At 24.4% G+C, this 25,212-nt stretch overlaps 5 protein-coding genes across 12 annotated transcripts; 4 read left to right on the top strand and 1 right to left on the bottom strand.

Moving 5' to 3' along the window:
* The first annotated feature begins 667 nt into the window (after positions 1 to 667).
* Positions 668 to 15,370, top strand: LOC122853170 (insulin receptor-like). 3 transcript variants are annotated; one of them, XM_044153465.1, is made up of 6 exons: positions 668 to 871; positions 7,167 to 7,991; positions 8,090 to 8,474; positions 8,886 to 9,051; positions 10,350 to 10,530; positions 10,603 to 15,370. In XM_044153465.1, exons 2-6 carry the CDS (start codon positions 7,753 to 7,755, stop codon positions 13,907 to 13,909), a joined length of 4,278 nt encoding a protein of 1,425 aa, XP_044009400.1. In that variant the 5' UTR covers positions 668 to 871; positions 7,167 to 7,752; the 3' UTR covers positions 13,910 to 15,370. The 3 variants fall into 3 exon arrangements, with proteins under 3 accessions (XP_044009400.1, XP_044009399.1, XP_044009401.1); XM_044153464.1 differs by lacking the exon at positions 668 to 871 and adding an exon at positions 3,557 to 3,749; XM_044153466.1 differs by lacking the exon at positions 668 to 871 and adding an exon at positions 3,825 to 3,935.
* A 1,825-nt stretch (positions 15,371 to 17,195) lies between these two features.
* Positions 17,196 to 20,596, top strand: LOC122853171 (PI-PLC X domain-containing protein 1-like). Of its 3 annotated transcripts, none has more exons than XM_044153468.1 (8): positions 17,196 to 17,521; positions 17,760 to 17,850; positions 18,292 to 18,625; positions 18,917 to 19,174; positions 19,257 to 19,465; positions 19,664 to 19,868; positions 19,939 to 20,224; positions 20,356 to 20,596. In XM_044153468.1, the coding sequence occupies exons 3-8, from the start codon at positions 18,547 to 18,549 to the stop codon at positions 20,594 to 20,596; spliced, it is 1,278 nt and encodes a 425-aa protein (XP_044009403.1). In that variant the 5' UTR covers positions 17,196 to 17,521; positions 17,760 to 17,850; positions 18,292 to 18,546. The 3 variants fall into 3 exon arrangements, with proteins under 3 accessions (XP_044009403.1, XP_044009402.1, XP_044009404.1); XM_044153469.1 differs by having other exon boundaries at positions 17,201 to 17,307; XM_044153467.1 differs by having other exon boundaries at positions 17,196 to 17,850.
* Positions 20,339 to 23,223, bottom strand: LOC122853174 (protein lin-52 homolog). Of its 4 annotated transcripts, none has more exons than XM_044153474.1 (5): positions 23,139 to 23,223; positions 22,864 to 22,941; positions 22,691 to 22,789; positions 22,513 to 22,614; positions 20,339 to 22,418 (listed from the first exon to the last, which is right to left on the bottom strand). In XM_044153474.1, the coding sequence occupies exons 1-5, from the start codon at positions 23,170 to 23,172 to the stop codon at positions 22,411 to 22,413; spliced, it is 321 nt and encodes a 106-aa protein (XP_044009409.1). In that variant the 5' UTR covers positions 23,173 to 23,223; the 3' UTR covers positions 20,339 to 22,410. The 4 variants fall into 4 exon arrangements, with proteins under 4 accessions (XP_044009409.1, XP_044009410.1, XP_044009407.1 ...); XM_044153475.1 differs by having other exon boundaries at positions 20,622 to 22,418; positions 22,691 to 22,783; XM_044153472.1 differs by lacking the exon at positions 20,339 to 22,418 and having other exon boundaries at positions 22,481 to 22,614.
* On the top strand, positions 20,769 to 22,246 carry LOC122853173 (phenoloxidase-activating enzyme 1-like). The gene is made up of 6 exons (XM_044153471.1): positions 20,769 to 20,842; positions 21,218 to 21,224; positions 21,282 to 21,466; positions 21,526 to 21,634; positions 21,712 to 21,893; positions 21,954 to 22,246. The coding sequence occupies exons 1-6, from the start codon at positions 20,809 to 20,811 to the stop codon at positions 22,244 to 22,246; spliced, it is 810 nt and encodes a 269-aa protein (XP_044009406.1). The 5' UTR covers positions 20,769 to 20,808.
* A 47-nt stretch (positions 23,224 to 23,270) lies between the features above and the next one.
* Positions 23,271 to 25,182, top strand: LOC122853169 (poly(A) RNA polymerase, mitochondrial-like). The gene is made up of 3 exons (XM_044153462.1): positions 23,271 to 23,420; positions 23,508 to 23,814; positions 23,886 to 25,182. The coding sequence occupies exons 2-3, from the start codon at positions 23,531 to 23,533 to the stop codon at positions 25,135 to 25,137; spliced, it is 1,536 nt and encodes a 511-aa protein (XP_044009397.1). The 5' UTR covers positions 23,271 to 23,420; positions 23,508 to 23,530; the 3' UTR covers positions 25,138 to 25,182.
* Positions 25,183 to 25,212: the final 30 nt, after the last annotated feature.

Here is a 25,212-nt window from a genome sequence, read left to right as displayed (position 1 = left end):
AATAAAGTGACTACAACGCTTATGATTTTCCATATACAAACTAAATTTTTTATTTTCCCATTTGATAAGTAAGAAATTTATGACATTGGATGAAAAAAAAAAATACTTTTATATCTACTGAATTGATGGCTAAAAAGATCTCTGCATTGTAGGTTGGAATTTTTTCGTAAAATACAAAAAAAAGAAAATTTTTTTCCGAGAAATTGGGCTTATATTTATTTAGGAATACTACATAAATTATCATAGAAATAAAGAGATTATATTTTATTATTTTTCTTGGAAATATTAGGGTAGTTTGAGTTTTGTTTCTTGAAGAAAAAAAAAAACTTTTAAACATATTCTAGATGAAAAAAAATATATAAATCATTAGTGTTTAATGGAATCTTTTATCTACCTTAGTAAAATTACTCTATTTTTTTTTTCCATCAACTATTTCACATCTAGATAATAAAAATTTACACTAATTAAAGTTTAAATCATATTTTTCAAAAATTTAACTAAAAAATTATTTGAAAAAAAAATAAGGAATTTATTGTTAAATTTCAATAACTATTTGAAAATTTCATCTAATTAAATGGCATTTAGGTCCCGGTTATGCTACGCTTATGTTTTGCATTGGTACCAGCTGACTTGGATCGTCGTCCAGTGTTTATTCGTATAACGCGACGTGCGCATCTCGTTATTCGCGTATATATATGATTTAATCATCGACAAACAATATTGTTTATTCATGCTCGTCAACAACATTACACCGTATAATTTTTAAACTCATTGGATTTGACTAGTACACTCTCATAAATTATTATCCAAATAACGTTTCAACTCCAAATTTAAGAAACATGTATTAAAAAAACATAAGACATAAAACATGGTGAGAAAATATTCTCAATTATTTTTTTTTATACTAAAAATGAAGGTTGTAACTTGTAAGACGCTTCATAATGTCGTTTTATTGGACAACTATTGGAACTACTAATCAATAGATTATTAATTTATAAAATTCCTACATGAAAATATGAAAATATTTTATTTTTAAAATAAAATATTCGTTGAAGAAAGGAAAAGAAAGAAAAAAATTTTTATAAAGAAAGTATGATGCAGGTATAAAACCTGTAAAATGGACCAACAAATTTTTAGGTATATAAAATTAAAATGAAAGCATGAAAAAAAAAAAAGAGAAAGACACATAAAGCGGAAAAACATATTTGAAAGAATTTTTATTTCTTTTTTTTTTTTTTCTATTATCTTTTATTTTTTGGTTTATGTGAGAAGAGTATCAAAACGAAATTACAATAGATTTTTTTTTGGTGATGTTAGGGCCAGGGCCATGTTTCTGTATTATCTCAAGAAACGAAAGCAAAGAAATATCTAAGGGAAACTAAACTAAACAAAAAAAAATAGACAAATAAAATAAAATTTAAAAAAAAAATAAAATACACAATGTTGGTGCGCATGTGTGCGTACTGTTGAGGAAAACAAGAGGGCGATGTTCATCAGGAGGGTGAGAGGGAGTTAAGCCCTCTGGTCACGCACGCCCTAAAGTTTGTATTTCATATAATATTTAGTGAAATTCAGTTCGATCGGAAATATCATCTGGGGTAGATGTGTCGTTAAAAAATCATTGAATATACATCAACTGCGCAATAACAAATAAATTGAATAAAAATTTAAATTTTATAGTGTCTATAAATATTTCAACTTATTAATTAAAATAATAACAATAATATTATTTTTAATTTTTGTTTTTTTTTTATTTTTAATTTATATAAATATTAGTTGATAAAAAAAAAAAAATAAACAAGTGTGTTCTAAAAAACAGTGTAAGATATATTTTGTGATTAAAAAAAAAGTTTATATTTAAAATTACAACAGTGTTATAATATCAAATATCCTAACTGACAAGTTTTTTTTGCGTCAGACAATATTGTAAGCGTCTTTAGCGTCTAAGCATCCCTAAAAAAGAAGAAATTTCATTTCTTCTCCCTACCATAACATTGGCACTCGCCAAAAGTCAATAAAATCATCCCTCTACCTCGCAAAAATTATCTCTATACTCTTAAAATCTAAATTCAATCGGTTCTATAATGAAAAAAATTTAAAAAAAAATAAATAAATATATTAATCATAATCGCCACGTGATTGTAAGACAATAATAAATGAAATATAATCTTTTGCAAAATAAAAAAAATAATAATAAACAAACATTGTGTCGGTATCAGAGTAGTATCGTAAATGTAATGGAGGACCGTCTTGTAAACATAGCATGGTGGTGCCGCGGCCGACGAAGACGACGACGACGACGTGAAACCGCCAGAATGACGTAATCCATTCAAGCATTTACTACGCAATATACGGCAGCTCTCTCGGCGATGGCTATATACCTATACTATATTATTTTCCATATATATATTTTAGTCTTCTTTTGGCTTTTGCGTCTCATCGTAAATAAATCCACATTTTACACCCATCAGTGCATCATATTGTGTTGCATTTTTATTATTATTATTATCAATTTTTTCTTCCCTAAATTCTATTCATCTTTTTCCCCTAATTTAACCGTCAAATAAAATTATTTTTTTTTTATATAAAAATTATCAAATTTACCATTATCAATTTTTCATTTAATTTTATAAATTAATTAATTTTTTTTAATTTAATTACAATGGAATTTTGTCTATCTTAAATACAGTATTGTTGTTGTTGTTGTTGTTATTGTTATTGAAAAAAAAAAAAAAGCAGAGGCCACGCGTACTTTCCGTCAGCGGGGTTATTCCCCCCTTTTTATTTTTTTTTCCTTTTTATACAGTATTTATATCCCCTCTTACATATATAACTCCCTCTTATTTTCATCAAGCCCCCTCATCTAACAACTACATACATCTACGTGAAAATTAAAAAAAAAAAAAAATTAAATAACCATGTGTGTGTATTAATATTAAATAATATATATATAAAAATTATACATGTGTATATTTTGCTTCATGACGTATTGCAGGGCGGTAAAATAAAAATAAAATAAAAAGGAGGGGTGTCTCGTAAACTCGCGACTCGCGCCGGCCGTGAATCGACCGGGAGAGTATACTGGAGTAGACTAACCTCAGCACTGTCTGAGACAATTTTTTTTTTTATTTTTTAAATAAAAAAAAAACCTTCGTATTTTATACTATATGGTGATTAAAGACAAAAAAATCACCCTAAGTTTTGGCACGCGTCATTCTTTTGCGTGCTTTTGCGTTTCAGGGTCCCAATATCATAAAAAATATATATTGTTTTTTTTATTCTATTCAGCTTATATTATAACAAAAACATTTATATATTTTGAATAGGTCGTGGGAGAGGGGATGATACAAGTGAGCATACATTTTATTGAGTGTGTATAGTAACTCAAGTCTCAACAGAAAAAGATGATAAATATATATATATGTATTTGCGTATGTATATGTTGGTATCTCTCGCTTTTCTTTATCTATATATGAATTTATTTTTTTTTTTATTTTCCCTTCTCCTTAAATTCTCCCTCATTCTCTTTTTTATCTTGGCGACAGGCTGCGTGAGTTTTACGATACTTTGAGCTGGCATGTGCGCCACGAGCCCCAGTATACATGTACATGCATCGTGAGTCGTTGGTAGTTTTAAAATAATCGAAATTCCAGCGTATGTTTTCACGTTTATATACGACAACCTGCTTCTCTTATACTTTAGTCAATCCATACAACGGTCAATTTTATTTGTGTCTACATTTAACAACAGTAATATATTATTGTTTATTTAATTTTCAAGTGAAGTTATTATATTATCAATTTCATGGAAAATTTTTGATTTAATGCTTTTTTTTTTTTTTTTCATTGTGATTGTGATTATACTGTGAATTTTACAAGTGTTTTATTGTTTACAAAAAGCAAGTTTAATCGACTTATATATTTTTTATTATGTTTGTTAGTATTATTTTTTTTTTGGAGTAAAAAAAATTTAAAAAACTAAAGTATTTTTATGGAGTTGTTATTAATTTCGTCAGCAAAAATTTATGGGCTTTAATGAAATTAAATAACTCTGTTGACATAATTTAAAAATCATGTTTGTTTATATTTTTTTTTTGTTTACAAATGTACTGTTATTGTATTTTTTTTTTTTTTTTTGATTTTGACAATTGTTTTATGTGTGTTGGTTTTTAATAATAATAAAAAAAAACAAAATTAGCCATAAAATTGTTGTTGGGTGTACTTGTGTGTGATGTGAAAATGTTTGTGACACAAATGTCGGACACATAGTTTAATGTTTTTCATTTGGCTCTTTTATGTCTCTTTTTTTTTTTTTTTTTTTTTTTACGCATACCAGGCCTCACTGCAATACCGACCTTTTCCATCCGGGCGTTCACAACAAACACAAAAACACCGGGACGCACATTTTTTTTTATTTTTTTTTTCGTTCGTTTTCGGTCTTCTTGCCCGTCCTACGCATTTACTTTTATCATCATCTCTTTCTATATTGTATGTACAGTATATTGCTCAACTTTTCTCATGTTTTTTAATTTTTATTATTATTATTTTTTGTCGTTTTATTCTACGACCAAAATTTGCCGGTTTCTCATACTTTTATATTGCGTGGCGCTACGCGTCAACAGAAAATAACGTAGTTTCAAATACTCCTTTTTTTTTTTTTTTTATGAATCTTCCTTTTTTTTTATTTTCTTATTATTTTACTTTCAATAACTCTTTTTTTTTTTTTTTTGTACTTTATTCTTCACCGCTTCTTCCGGCTGTAACGCCATTATTATAGCTTTGTTTATGTCGAAGTGAAGGCAAGTTGTTGAGTTTAGTGACTTGTAAAAAAATTATAAAACAAGGAAAAAAAAATATAAAAATTGAGTTGTCAAGTAAAGAAATAATATCGCATTATTAATTGATGATTAGCTTTGCTAAAATTCTAAACGAAATATTTTTAAAATTAATGAACTCATTAAATATATAAAAATTCTAAATGAAATATTTCTTACAATTATTTATTTATATAAAATATTAAAAATATAAATAAATAAATAACATTTATAATTATTTACATTTTTATTATTCATTTGTTTAGTACTATAATGTAATCTTGAAATTGTTTTTTATTGGCATTTTATTGTGGTGACATTAAAAACGCACTTGACTAAGAATTTCTGGCGAAAAAAAAAAAAAAAACAAATATATATATATAAAATTATATAGACTATAAATAACACGTGTTTACGAATATTATCAGTACTGTATATTTATTTTTTTTTTATCTCTAAAGTATTTTAAAAATAAAATAAAAATCATGATACAATGTTGTTTGGGTATATTTCTTGCAGTATGTTTTTATGGGTCACAAATAAATTTAAATTAAAGAAAAATCATTGACAAATAAAATAATAATAATAGCTTCAAGTTGAAAGAGATCTGAGGATGAGACTTTGGATCCAAATCGGTCGATTACCCCTTTTTTTATTTTGTCACGTTGTATGAAGACCAGGAAAAAAGAAGAAGTATACTTTGTTGGCTCGATGGTATTTCCCTTTTACTTTTTTACTTTTTTTTCTTGAATTTCTCCATTTGGATTTTGTGTGTTCATTCACCATGAACGCGTGGGCATATTATTACTTTTCAAGAAACACCAAGACACTCCATCCAAATTATCAATGATTTTTTTTCATTGAATTTATAAAAAAATATAAAATAGTTGAACGAGTTTATCTATAATTTTTCTCATAATAATTTTAATAAATACACTGTATTTATGATCTTTTTTTTTCCACAAATCATTTTTTTTTATATTTTTTATTTGTTGTCGATTTTACAAGTCATTGCGTAGTGTGAGTTTTCTTAACATCTTAATCCTCCTCAATCATTTCCGTTCTCATGACCTGTATTTATGTTATTTATTTTTATTTTTTTTTCATTTGATGATACACAAGATTAATTAAATATATCTAATCATCACTTATAAATTATTATTGTTATTGTTGTTGTAATTATTTGTTGTTTCCCTTTCATCAAGTTCAAGTGTAGAATTTTTTTTTTTCTTTTTTTGTTCTCACATGATGAATGATATTAATTAGTAAAAATTAAAAAAATAACAAAGCTCATGCTTGGTTAGCTTTATTTAATTTTATTTTCAAATATTAAATTTCTTTTTTTAGATTATTTTTTATTAACATAATTAATCTCAGTGTTTATCATATTAAATGATGTGTAAAATTAAAAAATGTAGCTTTTATTATAATCAGTGATTAAAAATCATATATAGTCCGGAAGTTTTGTGTTTTTATCACTTTAAATTGTATTTAAAATTTGAAAAAAATATATAAATTTTATTATAGTTAGTGATTAAAAATAATAAACTACGGAAGCTTTGTGATTCATTGAAAATTTTTTAGTTTTTTTATCACTTAAAGTATAAAAGATAATATAATTTTATTTTGTAAACAAGTAAATAAATTAAAAATCATAGTTTATTGTTCTTCATGATTATATTGATAATTTTAATGAGACATAATTCATTTATAATAATTTTATAATATAGTTTAAACTTATATCTAGTACAGATAAATCATGAAAAATAAAAAAATATATTGTACATGTTTGCCTCGTGATAGTTTGTATGGCAACGTCTATCAGCTAATTTTTGTTGGAAAGGGAAGTTAGCCTCGGAAAAGAAAAAAAATAAAATAAATGAGAATATAAATCGTTTAAAAAAAAAAAAAAAAATCAAATAACTTGAAAAATATATGTGCGGAACAAGTCGAAGAAGAAGAAGAAGAGAACAAACCGTAAAGTTTGTTAGAAATTTAAAAAAAAATTCATAATAAACATATAAAAGGCTCAAAAAAATATATTATAAAAAAACTAGGATTGCAAGTTTCGGTCTCTTTATTTTAAAAAATATATGTTTAATTTATTTTTCAATCTATGTGCACTGGTATTGGTATATAAGTTGCTTGTTATCGCAAGAAATTATGAATGAACGAATTTTAAACTGATACAATAACGGAAGTGAATGTGTAGTGAGCATAGTTCCCACAGATATATGAAAAAAAAAAATATATAAAAAATTTCCTCATTGAAATAGATATAAAATCTAAATAATAAATAAAATTAATATTTAATTTTTAAATACTAATAATTGTTTTGTTTGTATTATTGCAGAAAAGTGAATAAACATCGAATGGAATTGTAAAAAATTATGTCAATGAAAACATTTAATATTCAATGATAATTTAACCCAGTGCCAGTGTGTTGTGTTGAATCAATAAATAACGATACTATTTTTAGTAAAATTGCATATTTTGTGTATGAAAATTTATAAAAATAAATTTATTCATAAGTCACACAACAATTGTGTTAAAAATACTTATATATAAGGAAAAAAGAGCTACAAAAAAGAGGAAGCTTTTAAATAAAAATATAAAAAATATTGTTAGAGATATTTTAAAAGGAAAAAAAAATAACGAAAAAGAATTAAAATTACGTGACTTATTGTACGAGTTTCATTGCATAGTCATATCTAAGTGAAAAAAAAAAAAAAAAAAAACAAAAGATCCAAGTGTTGGTGTTAAATTCTGTAAAAGAATCAAGAATATATATACAAGTGTAAAAGAGTTTTGTAGTTAGTTGGTAGGACAAAAGTCTATATTACTCATTCGTTAGACATATAGTGTTACGAACGAGACAACAAGCAACATCAGTGCTCAGTGAATAAATTAAGTTAAAATTGTGTCCATGAATCGACAAGATGAGGACGATGCAGAAGCTGATGCTGATGTCTACAATGACAATATTCATAATTATTTGTCAACAATTATTAATTGTTCATGGCCAGGATAATTATCAAAAATTTAATCAACATATTCATAAAATTCAAAATTATCATCAAAAAAAATTATCTGATAATAATTATGATCCAGGTATTTATCAAGATGATGATAAAAATATTTATGAAAATAGAAAAAAACGTGCTATACAAAATTCAAGGTAAAATATCATGATATTTATTTTAAATTAAATATTTTTATTTCTATTTTTTTATTTTATTTCAATAGTTATATAATAATAATTATTATTATTTGCAGCAATGACAATGAAAGTGTTGGAACATCAGGACAATCATTATTTGAATATGATAGTGGTAAAAAATCATCAACAAAAAAAAAGAAAGATGATGAAATATGTAACAACATGGACATTAGAAATGATGTTAAATTTTTCGATAGTCTATATGGCTGTCGAATAATTGAGGGTTTTTTACAAATAGTTCTTATTGAAAATAATGACTCATCAGCATTTGATAATATAACATTTCCAAAATTACGTGAAATAACTGGATATTTATTGCTGTATCGTGTTAGTAATTTAAAAAGTATTGGAAATATGTTTCCAAATCTTGAAATTATTCATGGACATACGTTACTTGCTGATTATTCATTTATGGTTTATGAAATGCAAAATTTACAAGAGGTAAATATAAATAAATTAGTCAATTAATAACATTTAATAAAAATTAATAAAATATAATGTTGTTGACTTTTTTTTTTTTAATAATTCCCACGCAAAAATCAGCGTGTTTCTTATCATTCGGTTGAATTATTTGATCTCAACAGGTCAATTAATAAGGTCAATTGTTGTTAATAATTTTAAACGAATTAAATATTAATAAGCTCAAGTAGTAGACAGTCAATTACCATAACTTTGTTTTTTAATTCGACAACAATCTATATAATTTTATTATTTTTCCATTAAGTCAAACCTCAATATACTTCAATTTAAAATAACTTTATTTAATATTATTTTTATTTCTTAGTAATTAGTTGTAATATTTATGATGACTTGTAATTATCTTATTTTAATTAATTTATTAATTTTTAACAGATTGGTTTAAGTAAACTCAAAAGAATATCACGAGGTGGTGTAAGAATTGAAAAAAATACAGCACTTTGTTATACAAATACTGTGGATTGGAGTTCAATTGTCGTTGCTGGTGAAAATTTTATCCAAAATAATATTATGCTTGCTGAAAAAGCTGATTCATGTCCAAGTATGTTTTTCATAATTATTTGTTTATTTTTACTGATATCTAGTTTAATAATTTCTTTTCATAATAAATTAAATATTAAAATTATAATTTTTTCATTTATCATAGATTTAAATTCAATTGTCTATACTTCCGGGTTCAAAAGCTGATTAATAAATCTCTTTACACAGCTGGATAACTATAAAATTTTACTACTGAAATATTAACATCAAAATAATCACCAAATAAAATTAAATTAAATAACACATCATAGCATAAATCATTGTTTTTAGAAAAATAAAATAAAAAAATTTAAAAAAAAACATATAATAACGGGATAATAATTGGTATCCACAAGTTGTCGAGGGATTACTGTGAGAATTAATCGTCACATTTATTCATAATCTTTAAAGATTTGTAGAAAAATTAACCTTTGGATTACAAATTTATTATAATAATCGTGTTAATAAATTGACAGTTTACTGATCAACTTAAATTGTCAACATAATAATTTTAAAAATAATAACTAACTCTTATTATTAAATGAAATTTATGTTTTAAAATGTTGATAATTATTACTTGAAAAAGTGGAATAAAAAATGAATAATTTAATCATTTTTAAAGATAATAATAATCGATAAATTTATGTTGTTAAATGATGGTAATTATTTTAATTGTTTAAAAAAAAATTTATGAATTAATTGACAATGATAAAAAAAAAAACTTTTGATATTTAAAAGATGTTTCAAAGTCGTATATACTTTTAAAATCGGGTCATGGAAGGCAGCTGGTATGTATACTTGCCAACGAACCCGTACATCATACCCGTCTTAGATGAACTTTAAGATCCAGTTGTACCGGCTACAAAGACTGTACATGAGAAGGTGCAATTTATAGAGAGAAATAAACATTAACCTCGTACTTATAATCGATTAAAATTCATTTTTTAAAATTATAATTATCATCCCTCTTTTATTCTTTTTATTTTTCGATTTTTAAAACGATAATATCGTATTTTGTTATAGTCATAAAATTTGCATTTCAATATCATCAATATATATATATACATTTTAAATTAGCAATAATATTAAACAACGAAGATTTCACTGTTGATTTTATCCTTTAAACAAGGTCAAAGTAGGTGTGGGGAAATAAAAAATAAATAGTGTCTTATCATTTACAAAAATCAGCGAAAAAAAAAAAAAACTATTAGTTGTTATTTATTATAAAATTCCTAATATTTATCAACTAAATGTTTAAGAAAAAAAAAAACCTGTTATTAAATAAATTTAAATGTTAATGGTGTTTTTAATAATTTACAGGCTGTGCACATTGTCCAGGTGGTTACTGTTGGACATCAAATAAATGTCAAAAAACTGATCAAAAATCAACGTGTCATCCACAATGTCTTGGTGAATGTTTTGGTCCAAATGATACAGATTGTTATACTTGTAAAAATTATGAAATTGATAAAAAATGTGTAGAAAAATGTCCAGATAATTTGTAAGTATTTAATTTTTGTCTCAATAGTAACAAATATTTATGTATATTAAATATCAATTTTCATTTTCATAGATATACATATTTATCAAGACGTTGTCTTACAAAAGAAGAATGTTTAGAAATAAATAATAATAACAATGGAATAAGAACTGATGAGGATAAAAAATGGAGACCATTTAAAAAATCATGTATATCACAGTGTCCAGATAGATGGGAAGATGCTATTAATGAAAATAATGAAAAAACATGTCGTGAATGTGTTGGTAATTGTCGTAAAATAATATATGGTGCAATAATACGTCATATATCAGATGCACAAAAATTTCGTGGTACAACTGTTGTTAATGGTGCACTTGAATTTCAAATACGTAATGGTAATCCAAATATAATAAATGAATTAACTGAGGCATTTGGTACAATTGAAGAAATAACAGAATATCTTAAAGTAACACATTCATCATCAATAACAACATTAAGTTTTTTTAAAAAATTAAAATTAATAAAAGGTACAAAATTAGATATTAATAATGCAAGTTTAGTTGTACTTGATAATCCAAATTTATCAAGTTTATTTTCTGATAATCAAACAATTGAAATACGTGCTGGTAGATTTTTTTTTCATTATAATCCAAAATTATGTTTATCTAAAATTCAAGCACTTGGTTATAAATCAAAAATGGGAAAATTTACAGAAATGGAAGTACAACCAGAATCAAATGGTGAAAAAGTTGCATGTGATATTGTTAATATTAAAATAATAACAAATAATACAATGTCAAATTCAACAGATATTGTATGGGATGTTTATCAACCAAGTGAAGGACAAAGTTTATTAAGTTATTTATTAAATTATATACAAACAGATAGTCCAACAATATCATATGAAGTTAATTCATGTGGTAATAATAATACATGGAATGTTATTGATATTGATATATCAAAACAACATGGTACATTAAATAAAATAACTAAAAAAATTGATAATTTAAAACCATGGACAAGATATGCTGTTTATGTTAAAACATTATCAACAAGAAATAATAATTCATTACCAAGTCCAACTGGACAATCAGAAATAATATATTTTCGTACAAAACCATCACGTCCATCACCACCAATAAATGTCATATCATTTTCACCAAATTCAAATGAAATTGTTATACAATGGGAACCACCATTAGTACCAAATGGACCAATTGGTTCTTATTTAATTCAAGGTGCATATTTAGATGAAGATGTTGATACAATATTAAAACGTGATTATTGTTTATATGAACCATCAGACAGAGAAAGTGATATGCTCTATGATAATTTACCATTAACAAAATTACCATTATTACTACCATCATCTTCATCATCATCATCAACAACAAGTGATAATAATAATAATAATAATAATAATAAAGAAAATTGTTGTAAAGATACAAATCAACCAAGTAATATTGTAATATCAAAAAGTATGGATATTAGTTGTTTTAAAAATGGCACATTAGCAACAACATCAATTGGTGGTACTGAATATTGTGGTAAAAAAGAAAATTTTTATATAAATCCATGGTTAAAAAATTCATCAATAAATAATAAAAAAATAATTGATAATAAAAGCATTAGAAAAACATTTAAAAAACGTGAATCAATAAAATTATTAGAACGTATTATTATTGATAATGTTAGTAGCACACATTCATCAACAATAATTAGTAATTTAAAACATTCATCAACATATGTATTTTCAATAACAGCATGTGGTGTACAATATAATAATAACAATAATAATGATGATGATGAATATAATATGTGTTCAATGTGGCAATATACACATGCTAAAACAAAAAAAATAATTGATGCTGATAATATTAATAATATTGATACAAAAGTTATATCAGATACACATACAATTGTTTATTGGACGAAACCAATTGATCCAAATGGTATTATTGTTGCATATGTCATTGAATATATTAATAAAAATATTGAAAAAGCTAAAAAGCTAACAGCATGTATATCTGGTAATGTAACACAATATAATTTATATCATTTAAATCCAGGTACATATTATATTAGAGTTAAATCAATGTCAATTGGTGGTCATGGTAAATGGTCACGTCAACATGAATTTACAACTGGTCCAAAAGTAAATAATTATGAATTTTTAATTGGTATATTTGCATTAATTGTATTTACAATATGTTTTATATTATCATATAAATTATATGAAAGTTATAGAAAAAAAAAGCTAACTGAACGTCTTATTGCAACAGTTAATCCAGATTATATTGAAACCCAATATTTACGTGATCATTGGGAAATTGATAGATCAAAAATTAAAATAACTGGTAATATTGGTATGGGACATTTTGGTATGGTTTATCATGGTATTTTAAATGATAATATTAAAGTTGCTATTAAAACAATACCAGAACCATGTACTGAAAAAAGTAAAAATTTATTTTTAAATGAAGCATCAGTTATGAAAAAATTTTCAACTTATCATCTTGTTAAATTAATTGGTGTTGTATCAGATGGTACACCACCATATGTTGTTATGGAATTAATGGAACAAGGTGATTTAAAAAATTATTTACGTCGTGTACGTCAAACACCAAAGAGACCAAATAAATTGAGACTTGTTAGAATGGCAGGTGAAATATCAGATGGTATGGCATATTTAGAAGCCCATAAATATGTACATCGTGATTTAGCAGCACGTAATTGTATGATATCACAAAATCTTGTTGTTAAAATTGGTGATTTTGGATTGGCAAGAGATATTTATGAGACTGATTATTATAAAGTTGGTAATGATAAATCATTACCAATACGTTGGATGTCACCAGAAAATTTATCTGATGGTGTATTTTCATCATATTCAGATGTATGGTCATTTGGTATTGTTATTTATGAATTACAATCAATGGCTGCATTACCATATCAAGGAATGAGTCATGAAGAAGTTATGAGTTATATATTACGTCATGGTAAAATACAACCATGTTTAATTGAAGATAATCCATGTGAAGTACTTGAAAGTATACAAGAAAGATGTTTTAGTTGGAATCCAACAGATAGACCATCATTTGTTGAAATTGTTGCTGAATTAGAATCATATTTAGAACAAGATTTTTGTGATAAATCATTTTATCATTCAGAGGAAGGTGTTAAGGTACGTAATGCTGGTATTAAAAAATTTTATTTACCACCAGCACAAGTACGTTTTCATTGGGGTAATGAAACAGCAAGATGGGTACGTGATATACAAGATAATATTGCATTACTTGATCAAGCGAAACCAGGTACAAGTAGAGTTGGTATATTTAAAAATGGCTTTCAACAAATTAGTAATATACCTCCATTGGAAGATGTTCCACTTGACAGATGATCTTGATAAATTTTTACCTTTTTTCTTATATATTTTATTTACTCTATTAAATCATCATCTTCATTTATTTTTTTTTCATTATTCATCATCATGTACAAAGAAATAATCTCAGGGCTTTCCGTTTTTTTTTTTTTTTCTATTTTTTTTTTTTTATCGTGAAAATATTTATTGTTTATTTAAATATACATTCAAAATTAAAACAAATGAAATAGAAAAACTTCATAATCATGTAGGTCTATATTTATCTTTGTGCTTTAATGTAATTAGATTTTATAAAGTGGCGTTCAAGTATACGATTTTAATGTGGGGTGCTGTAACTATATTAATACTAAACCATCCAACGATTAGTTATGAAATAGAGCAATAGTTTATTTTTATTTTTTCTCACATTAATAATATGATTTTTTTTTTTTATTTCATTTTGTCAAATCATGATATATTCATTTGAATTTATTAATATACAACTCTTCATTCCAAAAAAAAAAATAGGCCAATTTCATAGAAAAAATTTCCTTTCTTTATTTATTTTTTTACTATCAAATAGTAAAAAAAAAATAAAAAATATAAATCATAGTCTAAAAATGAAATTTAGATAACAAAAAAAAACTTATTTTATCAGCACAAAAATACCTCATTTTGATGTGCGTTTTCGTTGATTTATTTAGCTTTTTTTTTAACATATAATCATTGATTATAGAATCTTTATTTTTTCGGTAAATAATTTTTGATAAAACGCATGTCAATATAAAAAAAAAAAATATCAAACCCGAAGTAAAATGCAATAAGTAAATTTATGATACGGTCATTTGTGTTCGCTCTTTATTATTATTAATATTATAATTTTATTGTTATCATATATATATTTAAAATTTTTTTACTATTATTAATTTTAATTATTTTGAGAAAATAATTAGTATTCTTTTATTATCACTTGTTATATTATTATTCGTTTATTTATCACAATTCTTATATAAAATGATAAGAAAAATAAAAAATAAAATAGTTCCTCTATTTTTAGTAATTTTGTTTCTTTTAAAAGTGTATATACTAACAAAAACCAGTTGTTAATATTTTGGTCAATTGATTATAATAATTTTTGTTTAGAAAAAAATAAAAATTAATGATAAAAAATTTTATATTTATAAAAAATTAAAATACAAAATAAAAAGAAAAAAAAAAAAATAAGCTTTTAAATGCTGATGAACTTTCTTATCATTATTTTAAATACTACTGTTATTGAAAAGAACTGAAAAACAAAAAAATTAAATAGCTAACCAGAGGCCCAATAGTCAGGAAAAAAAAAAAATAAAAATAAAATATATATATTATCAAAAAACGTCTAGTCATATTTAATTGAATGACAAAACGTCAGCATCATAAATTCACATTTAAAAAAAACCTCAATAGAATGAAAGATAAAAAAAATCATTTGTTTTTTTCAATAAATTTTTCAAGTAAAATTAATAATGATGATGAATTTTTAATGCATAATTCAAATATATATATGCACAAAGTATAATAACATAATTAAGAATATATAAGCTTTATTATTATTAGATCTAAATTTTATATAAAAAAAAAAAAAACAATATATACAATGTATATATTTAAAAAATAAAAAGTCGAATGAGGATAAGTCTTAGGTTTAAAAGACGGCCACTTGGTGCCTTAAGGCAGGAAGTCGGACGTATTTTCTTCCATGGAACTGAATTAATAAAAAAAATTAACTATCTATGTTTTCATTAAAAATTAACATTGAGTTACTAATTAAAAAAAAAAAATTATATCTAGATTTAACGAAAGAAATTCTTATATTGTTTTGATAAATTTTCTAACTATTTATATTACTATTATTATTATAAATATTATAATTATTGTCGTCACGATTACCTGCCGTTACATATCTTTACTCAGCTGATTATTTCCTATACACTTTAGCACAAATAATAAATGTTTATCTTTTTAATTTATATAAATTTTAATATAAGTTAAAATATATTAACGAAAATTAATTATAAAAATTATCTGTATTGCGCACAAGATTTAATGAAAGTTATATAATTTAAGATTCAAAATTTACGTGTTTTTTTTTTAATTAAATATTGTGAATTGTGCTTTATTTTTTATGTAAAAGATATTATTATTTTTTTAAATTTAATAACGACTTGAGAATATTGACAATTAATTTGATGTAAATAAGCACGCTACTTCTCTATCGAACAAATAGTTAAGTCAAGCACTATATAGTTATATAAAAAAAAAAAAAAAACAATGAAATAAGAAATATTAAATAATTCGAAAAAAAATATATATATAAATAAATATAATAATAATTAATAATAAAAACAAAAAAAAAACAAACGAACCAAGAAGTAAAAAAAAAAAAAAATTAAGTAGGCAAATGTGGAGAATTCCGTTATAATAATTAATTTGATTCGAAACAAATAATAATAATAATAATAATGACAAAATTATTATTTTTTGTCATCAACTCTCGTACCTCACTCTGTAATTAATTGATTGCGTTAGTGTATTGTATATATGGTGTAAAAAAATAAGAAAAAAAAAAAAAAAAAACTTTGCTGTATTTTTTTCTCGCAGCAGATCTCGCACCAAATCAAAAATTTAAAAAATATAGAGATCACGTGAGACTAATTACACATAATAAAAAAAAAACGACAAATTAAGAAAAAAAAAAAAAAAGTAACGTAAAAGACTGCTCGAGAAATTCAAACGAAAGTTTAATTCCTAATCAAAAAAAAAAAAAAATCCTGCCATACCGTGTCTTCCAAGACAGAGACAATGAAAAATGAAAAAAAAAAAAAAAACATTGTATACTAGTTTAATATTTAATCCGTAAGTTAAATTATTTAAAAAAAAAAATCCATTGAAATCCATGTCCCTCGAAATATTGTGTAATAAGTGGAAAAGAGATGAAAAAAAAATAATCAAAATTACCGGAAATTCTAATGGCGATTATTGAATTACTCGTGAACAAGTTTTAAAATTATTGAAAAAAATTATATTTCCACGATTTCTCTTTTCCACTTCCATAACACCACATACATTACACTAATTTAGTATTGCCGTTGAGTATTACAACTAGTCACATAAGCCAAAAGTTTGTTACTCTCAGAATTTTTGTTTTTCTCTTCTTTTTTTTTTTTCCAGTTTTTTGTAATAAAGAGAATATTTGAACATTAATAATAAAAAAATTTAAAAAAAATCAATAAACTGTTTATAATTTATTATAATTATTATTGTTAATTAATTATCCTTAAAAAATTGTAAGCTGCTAGTTATTCAAGTTAAAAAATGAAAAAAAAAAGTTGTATTATTTTCGAGTGACAATTTGCTTGTTCCTAATTTTTAAATGACTGTCGTATTACTTCACCCACGTGAGTATATTTATCATGTGAAGTATAAATTCTTTTATTAAATAACCAGTGAACTAAATCCAAAAACTTTCATTACAATAATTTATTTATTTTTGTATGAATTTTTGAAATGAAAAATTTTTCCAATACTAGTAATTATTTAGCATGATTCAACACTAATGAATGGATGAAAAATTTTATACATTTATATTTCAATGATTCAACACAAAGAAAGGTAGTTTCACCTTCAACATTTTGTTTATCTTATATGTAGAATTAAATTATAGATGGCTACTTTGGCTAACTATTTAACAGTTGTATTATTATTTTTATTGACAAATAATATCACTGTGAATGACTTGTAAAAACTAACTAAAAGTTTAGTCAAACAACAAGAAAAAAAAAAAGAGAGAAAGAGATGGGAACAAAAATCAACGTCACGATTAATAATTATTATTGTTTAACAATCCAAGAGTGACAGCGAGTCCTTGAATGTTTTGTCGCACCAGTGAACGTGAATAAATCATTCAGTTTTTCTCATCTAGACAACCAGTGTACGTGAAGGTATGTATACAATTTAAATAGACTAAATTCTAATTGTTTAATTTTTTTTTTTTTTTTTTTATTTTCAGGGTTATTGTGCATACTATAAATCAAGTGAATGAAAATAAATGAATGAAAATATTATTCAAAAGGTCATTTAAACAGTTTTTTTTTTTTTTGAATTAATTAAATTATAGATTTTACTTGATTGTAAATTTTTTTTTTTAACCAATGAAATCACATTAAGATAAAAAAATTATTCTAATGCGTTAAATGAATATAAAAAATAGTTAAAATTTATTTTTTCAATGTAAAATTTTCATTAATAATATTAAATTTTGAATAAATCAAAAAAATTAATTTACCTGTTAAAATTTTAATTTAAATTTCAAATAATAATTTGAATAATTAGACGTTGTAATTTTACACAAATATAATAACTAAAAAAATATATTTTCACAGATAAAAAAAGGAGAGAATAATATACATTGAGGAGAGATTTAATTCGCGAGTTTGCACATACACGCACGTTGACACTTTGACTAACGAATAATTTTGTGTCCCACGTGCGTAAAAATTGTATGAATAATTTGTACATATTCAAGTGCGCTGTTGTTTAGTTCTTTTCAGTGCTATATAAAATAAATAAAATAAATAAAACGGGGTCACTCGCACCGGACATTTACACAGGAACATTTATACCAGTCAGTGGCAAACATGCTACTCTGTCTCTTCATCGTGACACATCTCATTGCTGGTGTTTTGCTACATAGTTGCAACCATGAACACAAAGATGGTGAGTCATGAATTTATAAATTAAAGGGTCAGTTGATGATTGCGCTCCAAATAAATCTCAACTATATATATTAACTACAATTCATTGCCATCGTTGATTGTTGTCATATTTATCATTTGCATATTATTTTAATTTCGATTTTATGCTTGGTTTTTTTTTTTTTTTCTTAAATTGTAAAAATTATTGTCAAGATTTAAATTACATGTGTACTTAAAATTGCGCAATTTTATAATGTCATTGTACTGAATTTTATGATTGTTTCTAATAAAAATAATTTTTTATATTTTACAGAATTTGATGATGTACAGATTGGTGTTGTTATTTCACCAGTAATGTCAAATAATATGATACGTGAAATTGGTATTTACTGGAAAAATCCAAATATTAAAATTGGTGATAGTGTTGGTCTTTATAATAAAGATCCAAATTTTAATGATGCATTACCAATATTTAAATTTACACCTGATATACCACATGGTTTTAGAAAAACTGGTATAAGTGCTGATTTTATACCAACATCAAAATTATCATTTTCTAAAAAATGTTTAGGCTAGTACAAGTTTTTTTTTTTAATTTTAATTTCAATAATTAATTGTTATTATTAATTTGTGTTTTTTTTTAAATTATTTAGGCTATTATGTAGCTTGGATAAGAGACGATGTGGTTAAAAAAACAAATTGTTTATCAACAAATCCAAGCTGGATGGGTGATCGTAGAAAAACACTTGAACATTTAAAAATGAGAGATATTTTTTTACCTGGTACTCATGATTCAGCAGCTTATGCAAAACATAAAAATTCACAACTTGAACTTATTGTTGATAAATATACAATAACACAGGTAATAAATAATTTGATATGAAAAAAAAAAATCTATTTATATTTTTCAAGCTGTTATGTAATTTCTACTTGCGTTTCGAAATTTTTTTGTTACGTCAATTTTCATAGGTCAAATGTCTTTTGATAACCCATACTAATATTATTTTATTATTAAATTAAACTCAATAAATAATTATAAATAGTATTTATTTTATTCAAGGATGAAGATGTTCTTGCACAACTTATTTATGGAGCAAGATATCTGGACATTCGCATTGGTAGATATCCAAATCATGAGCATACTTTTTGGGGTAATCATGGACCATTTAGAATTGTACCATTAAAAACAGTTATAAATGCTGTTAAATATTTTCTTGATAAAACAGATGAAATTATAATTTTTGATGTACAAGAATTTCCGGTTGGTGAGTTAAAAAAAAAAAAAAATAAATACATAAAATATAAAATTATCTAATGTAAAAAATTTAATAATAGGTTTCAAGACAATGGCAGCACATTATGAGCTAACTGATTATCTAGAGAAGGAATTTGCTCATTATTTATTACCACGTCCTGCAAATGGTTGGAAAATAACACTTGAGGATATTTGGAATTCTAATCGTAGATTAATAATTGGCTATGATTATGCAAGTGTTGTTGCATCGAGAACATGTGTGTGGCCTCAAGTTGGACATCAGTGGGGCAATGTCAGAACAATTGGGGCACTTTATAAACATCTTAACAAAGTTGAAACTCAAGCTGCTGAAGAGTCCTTCAATCCGTATGTATAAATCAAATAAATTGCAATTATATTTCTCTATTTATGTCACACAAATTAGTGTCAAATAAATTATATAAAAATATATCATAATGCACTGATTAATATCAAATATTATTTTTTTTTACTATTAGAAATCCTTCATCACAACCACGAGCAGCAATGGCACAATTAACACCAACAACATTTGATGTTATATTCGATCGACTTGGTGGTCTTAGAAAAATGGCTGAAAATGTTGACATTAATATTACAGAATGGTACAATGAAGAATGGCAACATACAGCAAATGTTGTTGCTGTTGATTTTTTAAAAGCTACAGGAATTGTCGAGACAGCCATTGAATGGAATGACAAACGAGCTGCCGGTTGCTGACCTTTTAATACCGTCCAATCGTCCATTTATTTTATTTTATTTTTCAAGTGTTCAAATAAATAATTTAATAATTTTTGAATGTAAACAAGTTATTTGTAATTTTTATAAATAATTATTTTAATAATTTTATGAATAATAAATAATGATAAATAAACAATAATTGGAGGACAATTTTAAAAATTAAAAGTGATATATTGATTTTAAAATGCATCATGATCGTGGCTTCCGGCCGGATGAAGATTCAAGGTATAATGAATTTTGCATGATTATCATCAAAATAAAAAATAAAAAAAAAAAATAAAAACACATTGAATAGGGTGTTTATGACGGTCAATAAAAATAACAGACCATTAGTTTTTTAGCCACTAAAGAATCATTAAGTTATTCATTTAAATTATTTAAAATTAAGTTGTAAAAAAAATAAAATAAAATTTAACTAAATAAATTCAACAATGTTGATGTTTATTTTTTTAATTATTATTACTACTGGTAATTGTGTTGATTTTTATGTGAACAACGAAAGACTTGGAAATATTTTATCTTGTCCACAAAATAAAATTTGTACTCATATTAATTATTGTCCTGACATTGTGTCACTTTTAAACGAGGCAATACTTCCAGTTCACAGGTAAATTTATTCCGAAAATATTAATGATTAAATAATAAAAAAAATATATGGTAAAAGATTTAGACAAGCAGTATGTGGCTACGTTGGAATAAATCCAAAAGTTTGTTGCAATTCACCGAGGGAAATGGAAAATTTCTATCCAACAAATTTCGATTCGAAATCAGAGTGTGGAAAAAGTTTAGTTAAGAGTAATATTGTTACTATTGGCTCGTATCCTTTTATCGCTCGAATAGGATTTATCAGTAAGTTAATAGCAGTATTATTATATTTATTTTAAATAATTAATAATATTTTTGGACAGATTTAAATAATGGTATTGTTAATTATACTTGCACCGGGACAATTATCAATGAGAGAACAATACTAACAACTGCATCGTGTGCATTAGAAACTCATCAAGATTACATATTGTAAGTTGAAAAAATATCTAAAGAAAATTATTATTAATGCCTGAAGAAAGTAAATAAATTATTTTCGTTATTTTTAGACACTCGGTGTTACTTGGTGAATTTGATACAAATACTAATCCTGATTGTAATATAATATTCTGTGCTCATTGTACAAAATCTTATAATGTATCATTTGTTATAAAACATCCTAATTATAATCCTCAAACATTAGCTAGAAATATTGCTCTTATTCGTCTTGATGAAGCTGTTTCTTTTACTTGTGAGTAACAAATAATCATTCGACAATTAAAAACAATAAATGAATCATTTGTTTTTCCAGTAACAATTCAACCAATTTGTTACTCAACACGACAACTAATAACTGTTGGAAGTTTATCACTTCTTGTTGGATGGGGTAAAGCTTCAATTGATCAAGATGAAATAACAAACGAACAACGAGCTTTGCCAATGGAACTTTTGCCTATTGGACATTGTACGGAATTTGTTGATAAAGGAATTAATGTTGAAATGTGTGCAATTGGACAACAAGTACCATGTTCGAATTTTAATGGCAGTCCACTTATTCGACGTGATGAAAACGCATATGAATTGGTAACGCATTTAAAATTATAAAATAATAAATCACTGTTTAAACTCACTGAATTGACGATTTCTCATAGATTGGAATGTTATCACACAGCTCAATTTGTAAACACAATAAAAATTCACCATCTGTTTATGTTAATCTTCAAAAATACGTAACTTGGATTGCCGATAATTCTTGATGTAATAATTTTTTATATAACTGTTTACATTTAATAATAATAAAAATAATTTATTTATTTGTAATACATAATTAATTACTGATTATTTATTTGAGAATATATTAAGATATTTACCACGGGTCATTTCTTTAGCTTCTTCAAGACCCAATTTATAAGCTTCATCATGTAATTTTTTAACTTCAGCTATTAAATTTGTTACTGTCATATTACCAAGTTCTAAAAATAATAATAATATTAACATTTAGTTTATTAAAAATAATTAAATAATGAGTATTTAATTATGAGTACTTACGATGAAGCTGATTAATATCATCAACAGTTTGGGCAGATGTCCATGGTGCTTGATCAGATGCTGGTAAATTTTGGGCAATATACCCATTCACACCTGGAACTTGATTATTTACTATTAATATTAAAAAAAATATGAAAAATTAAATAATTAAATTTTTTAAATAATAAACTCACTTTGTTCTGGCCATAGGTCGGGTGAGGCTCGATCTAATTTCTCAAAACTCATCAGACTGTCTTCCTCACACATCAATTCTAAAATACATAACAACAATCAAAACACATAACATAACCTCAATAATTTATTGATTTTTACCAATGACAATAATAATATAATTTAAAATTAATAATTAACATCAAATAATCAAATTGATAGTTGAAAAAATTAATTTTATTATTATATAATTATTTTTACGTATTGATATTTATAAATTTTAGTAATATTCATTTACCTGTCTGATCATCATTGGGATTATTTGCCGCCATTTTGATTGCGCGCCTTTGATTTTTAAAGTATCGCCCTCTAACGTTAATAAAATTGCCAACATTAAGGTGCATTTTCATATTTGAATAATATAAACGATAAATTAAACATAAATATGGCGGTATTATTTGTTATTATAACCTAATATAACAATAAATAAATGCTCAAATCCTTCAAATTAATTTTATTAAATAAAAAAAAAAATCATTGATCAAGCCTAAAAGTCGAAGGGTTTATATCAATAGCCAAGGTATTGATTTTTATTAATAATAAATTGATAAATTAATTTTTGTATTGTTTATTGTTTAATTAATTATTTATTATTTTAATTTTACAGTACCACTTGATTTTTAATAAAAAATGGAGCTAATTTATTGTTCAGTTTGTACATTAACTTTTCCTGCTAATAATGTACGTAGTGTTCATAAACACCTGAATCGTAATGGACATTTAAAAAAAATGACAGCTAAAAATATTACTGATATTCAACAAACAATTCATAATATTGATGGATATTCAATTACAGTAACATCATTACCATATTTTGTTGATGAAGAATTTATAACAAATTATTTTCCTCATAAAAATCAAATTAAAAGTGTTGAATTTGCAAATGCATCTGCAAAAATAAATTTCAATCAAATGTCAGTATAAAATAAACAAACTCAATTTTTTATTTATAAAATAAATAATATTTTATTGTATTTTATTTCAGATCTTGTGTTGAATTTTTACTACAAACAACATCAGAATATTGTTGGAATGGAAAAAAATTTGTCTGGAATGTATCACCAGTAATTTATGGAAAATACATTGATAATTATGTTAAAAAGCTAAAAAAGATGAAAATTAACAATTCAACATTAAAAGATCCAATTGCATCACAGTCAAATATTAAAAATAAAAATAAAATTCCAAAAACAGATAAACAAAAGTTAAAAAAAGTATCAGGTTCAACATTTACAAAACAATTGAATAATTTATTACGTATGATTCAGCCAAATGAAGATTTGTTGTTTACGAGAATCAACATGATACGTCAAGATATTGTTGAAATTTTAAAACCAACATATTTAATTAATAACACAAATGTTATACCATTTGGTTCATCAGTAAGTGGTCTTGCAACCGTTGACAGTGACATTGACATATCATTAGAAATCAATGAAACAAATATTAAATTAATTGTTCATAAAATAATTGATTTACTTGATGATAATCCTCAAATTATTGATAGTATAACTTCAAATGCTGTTGCAAAAATACCACTTATTCAATTTTATCATATGCCAACAAAATTAAATGTTGACTTGTCGTTTAATAATAATACTGAACGAGACAATGCTAATATGATAAAATTTTGTGTTAGTCTAGACTCCAGAATAAAAACTTTATATCTCATTGTTAAATATTGGGGAAAAAAGCTAAATTTAACTGGTAGTGTTAGTACTGTTGATAGCTATTTTGTTTTTATGTTGGTTGTTTTTTATCTTCAACAAGCTGCTGTATCATTGCTACCAAATTTTACACATATTAAAAATTTATATTCCACGTGGTCATATAATCCACGTTTTGTTGAAACAAGTGAAAATTGTCAAATGAAAATGATTGATTTAATGACTGGATTTTTTGAATATTATTCGAAATTTAAATTTTCAACATATGTCATTTGTCCAAACAATGCAAGTGCTGTACGTAGACGACAATTCAGTACTGATAATGCGGAATTGCAAAATAAACTAGAATCAAATACAGCTTGTATATTGGATCCACTACAAGCTGATACATTTATCAAGTGTAATTGGTCGAAAAAAAAATTAAAATCATTTTCTGCTGCTTGTGAAGAAGCTTTCAATAAAATTCAACAATCAAAGTCACCAGAAAATGATAAATTTTTACATTTTCGTAAATTTTTTGTCAGAAAATCTTATGATTCACTTAGAAGAACAAAAAAATCTGAAAGTTAATCCAGTAAAAACCATATTGCATGTCATGTTTTTTATTCGTTTTTACATTTAATTAAAAAAAAAAAATTATTTTTT

Source organism: Aphidius gifuensis, linkage group LG3 (genome assembly GCF_014905175.1).
Source record: "Aphidius gifuensis isolate YNYX2018 linkage group LG3, ASM1490517v1, whole genome shotgun sequence".
NCBI lineage: Eukaryota > Metazoa > Arthropoda > Insecta > Hymenoptera > Braconidae > Aphidius > Aphidius gifuensis.
Note: the sequence above shows the minus strand (reverse complement) of the source record. Positions and strands in the feature narration are given on the sequence as shown.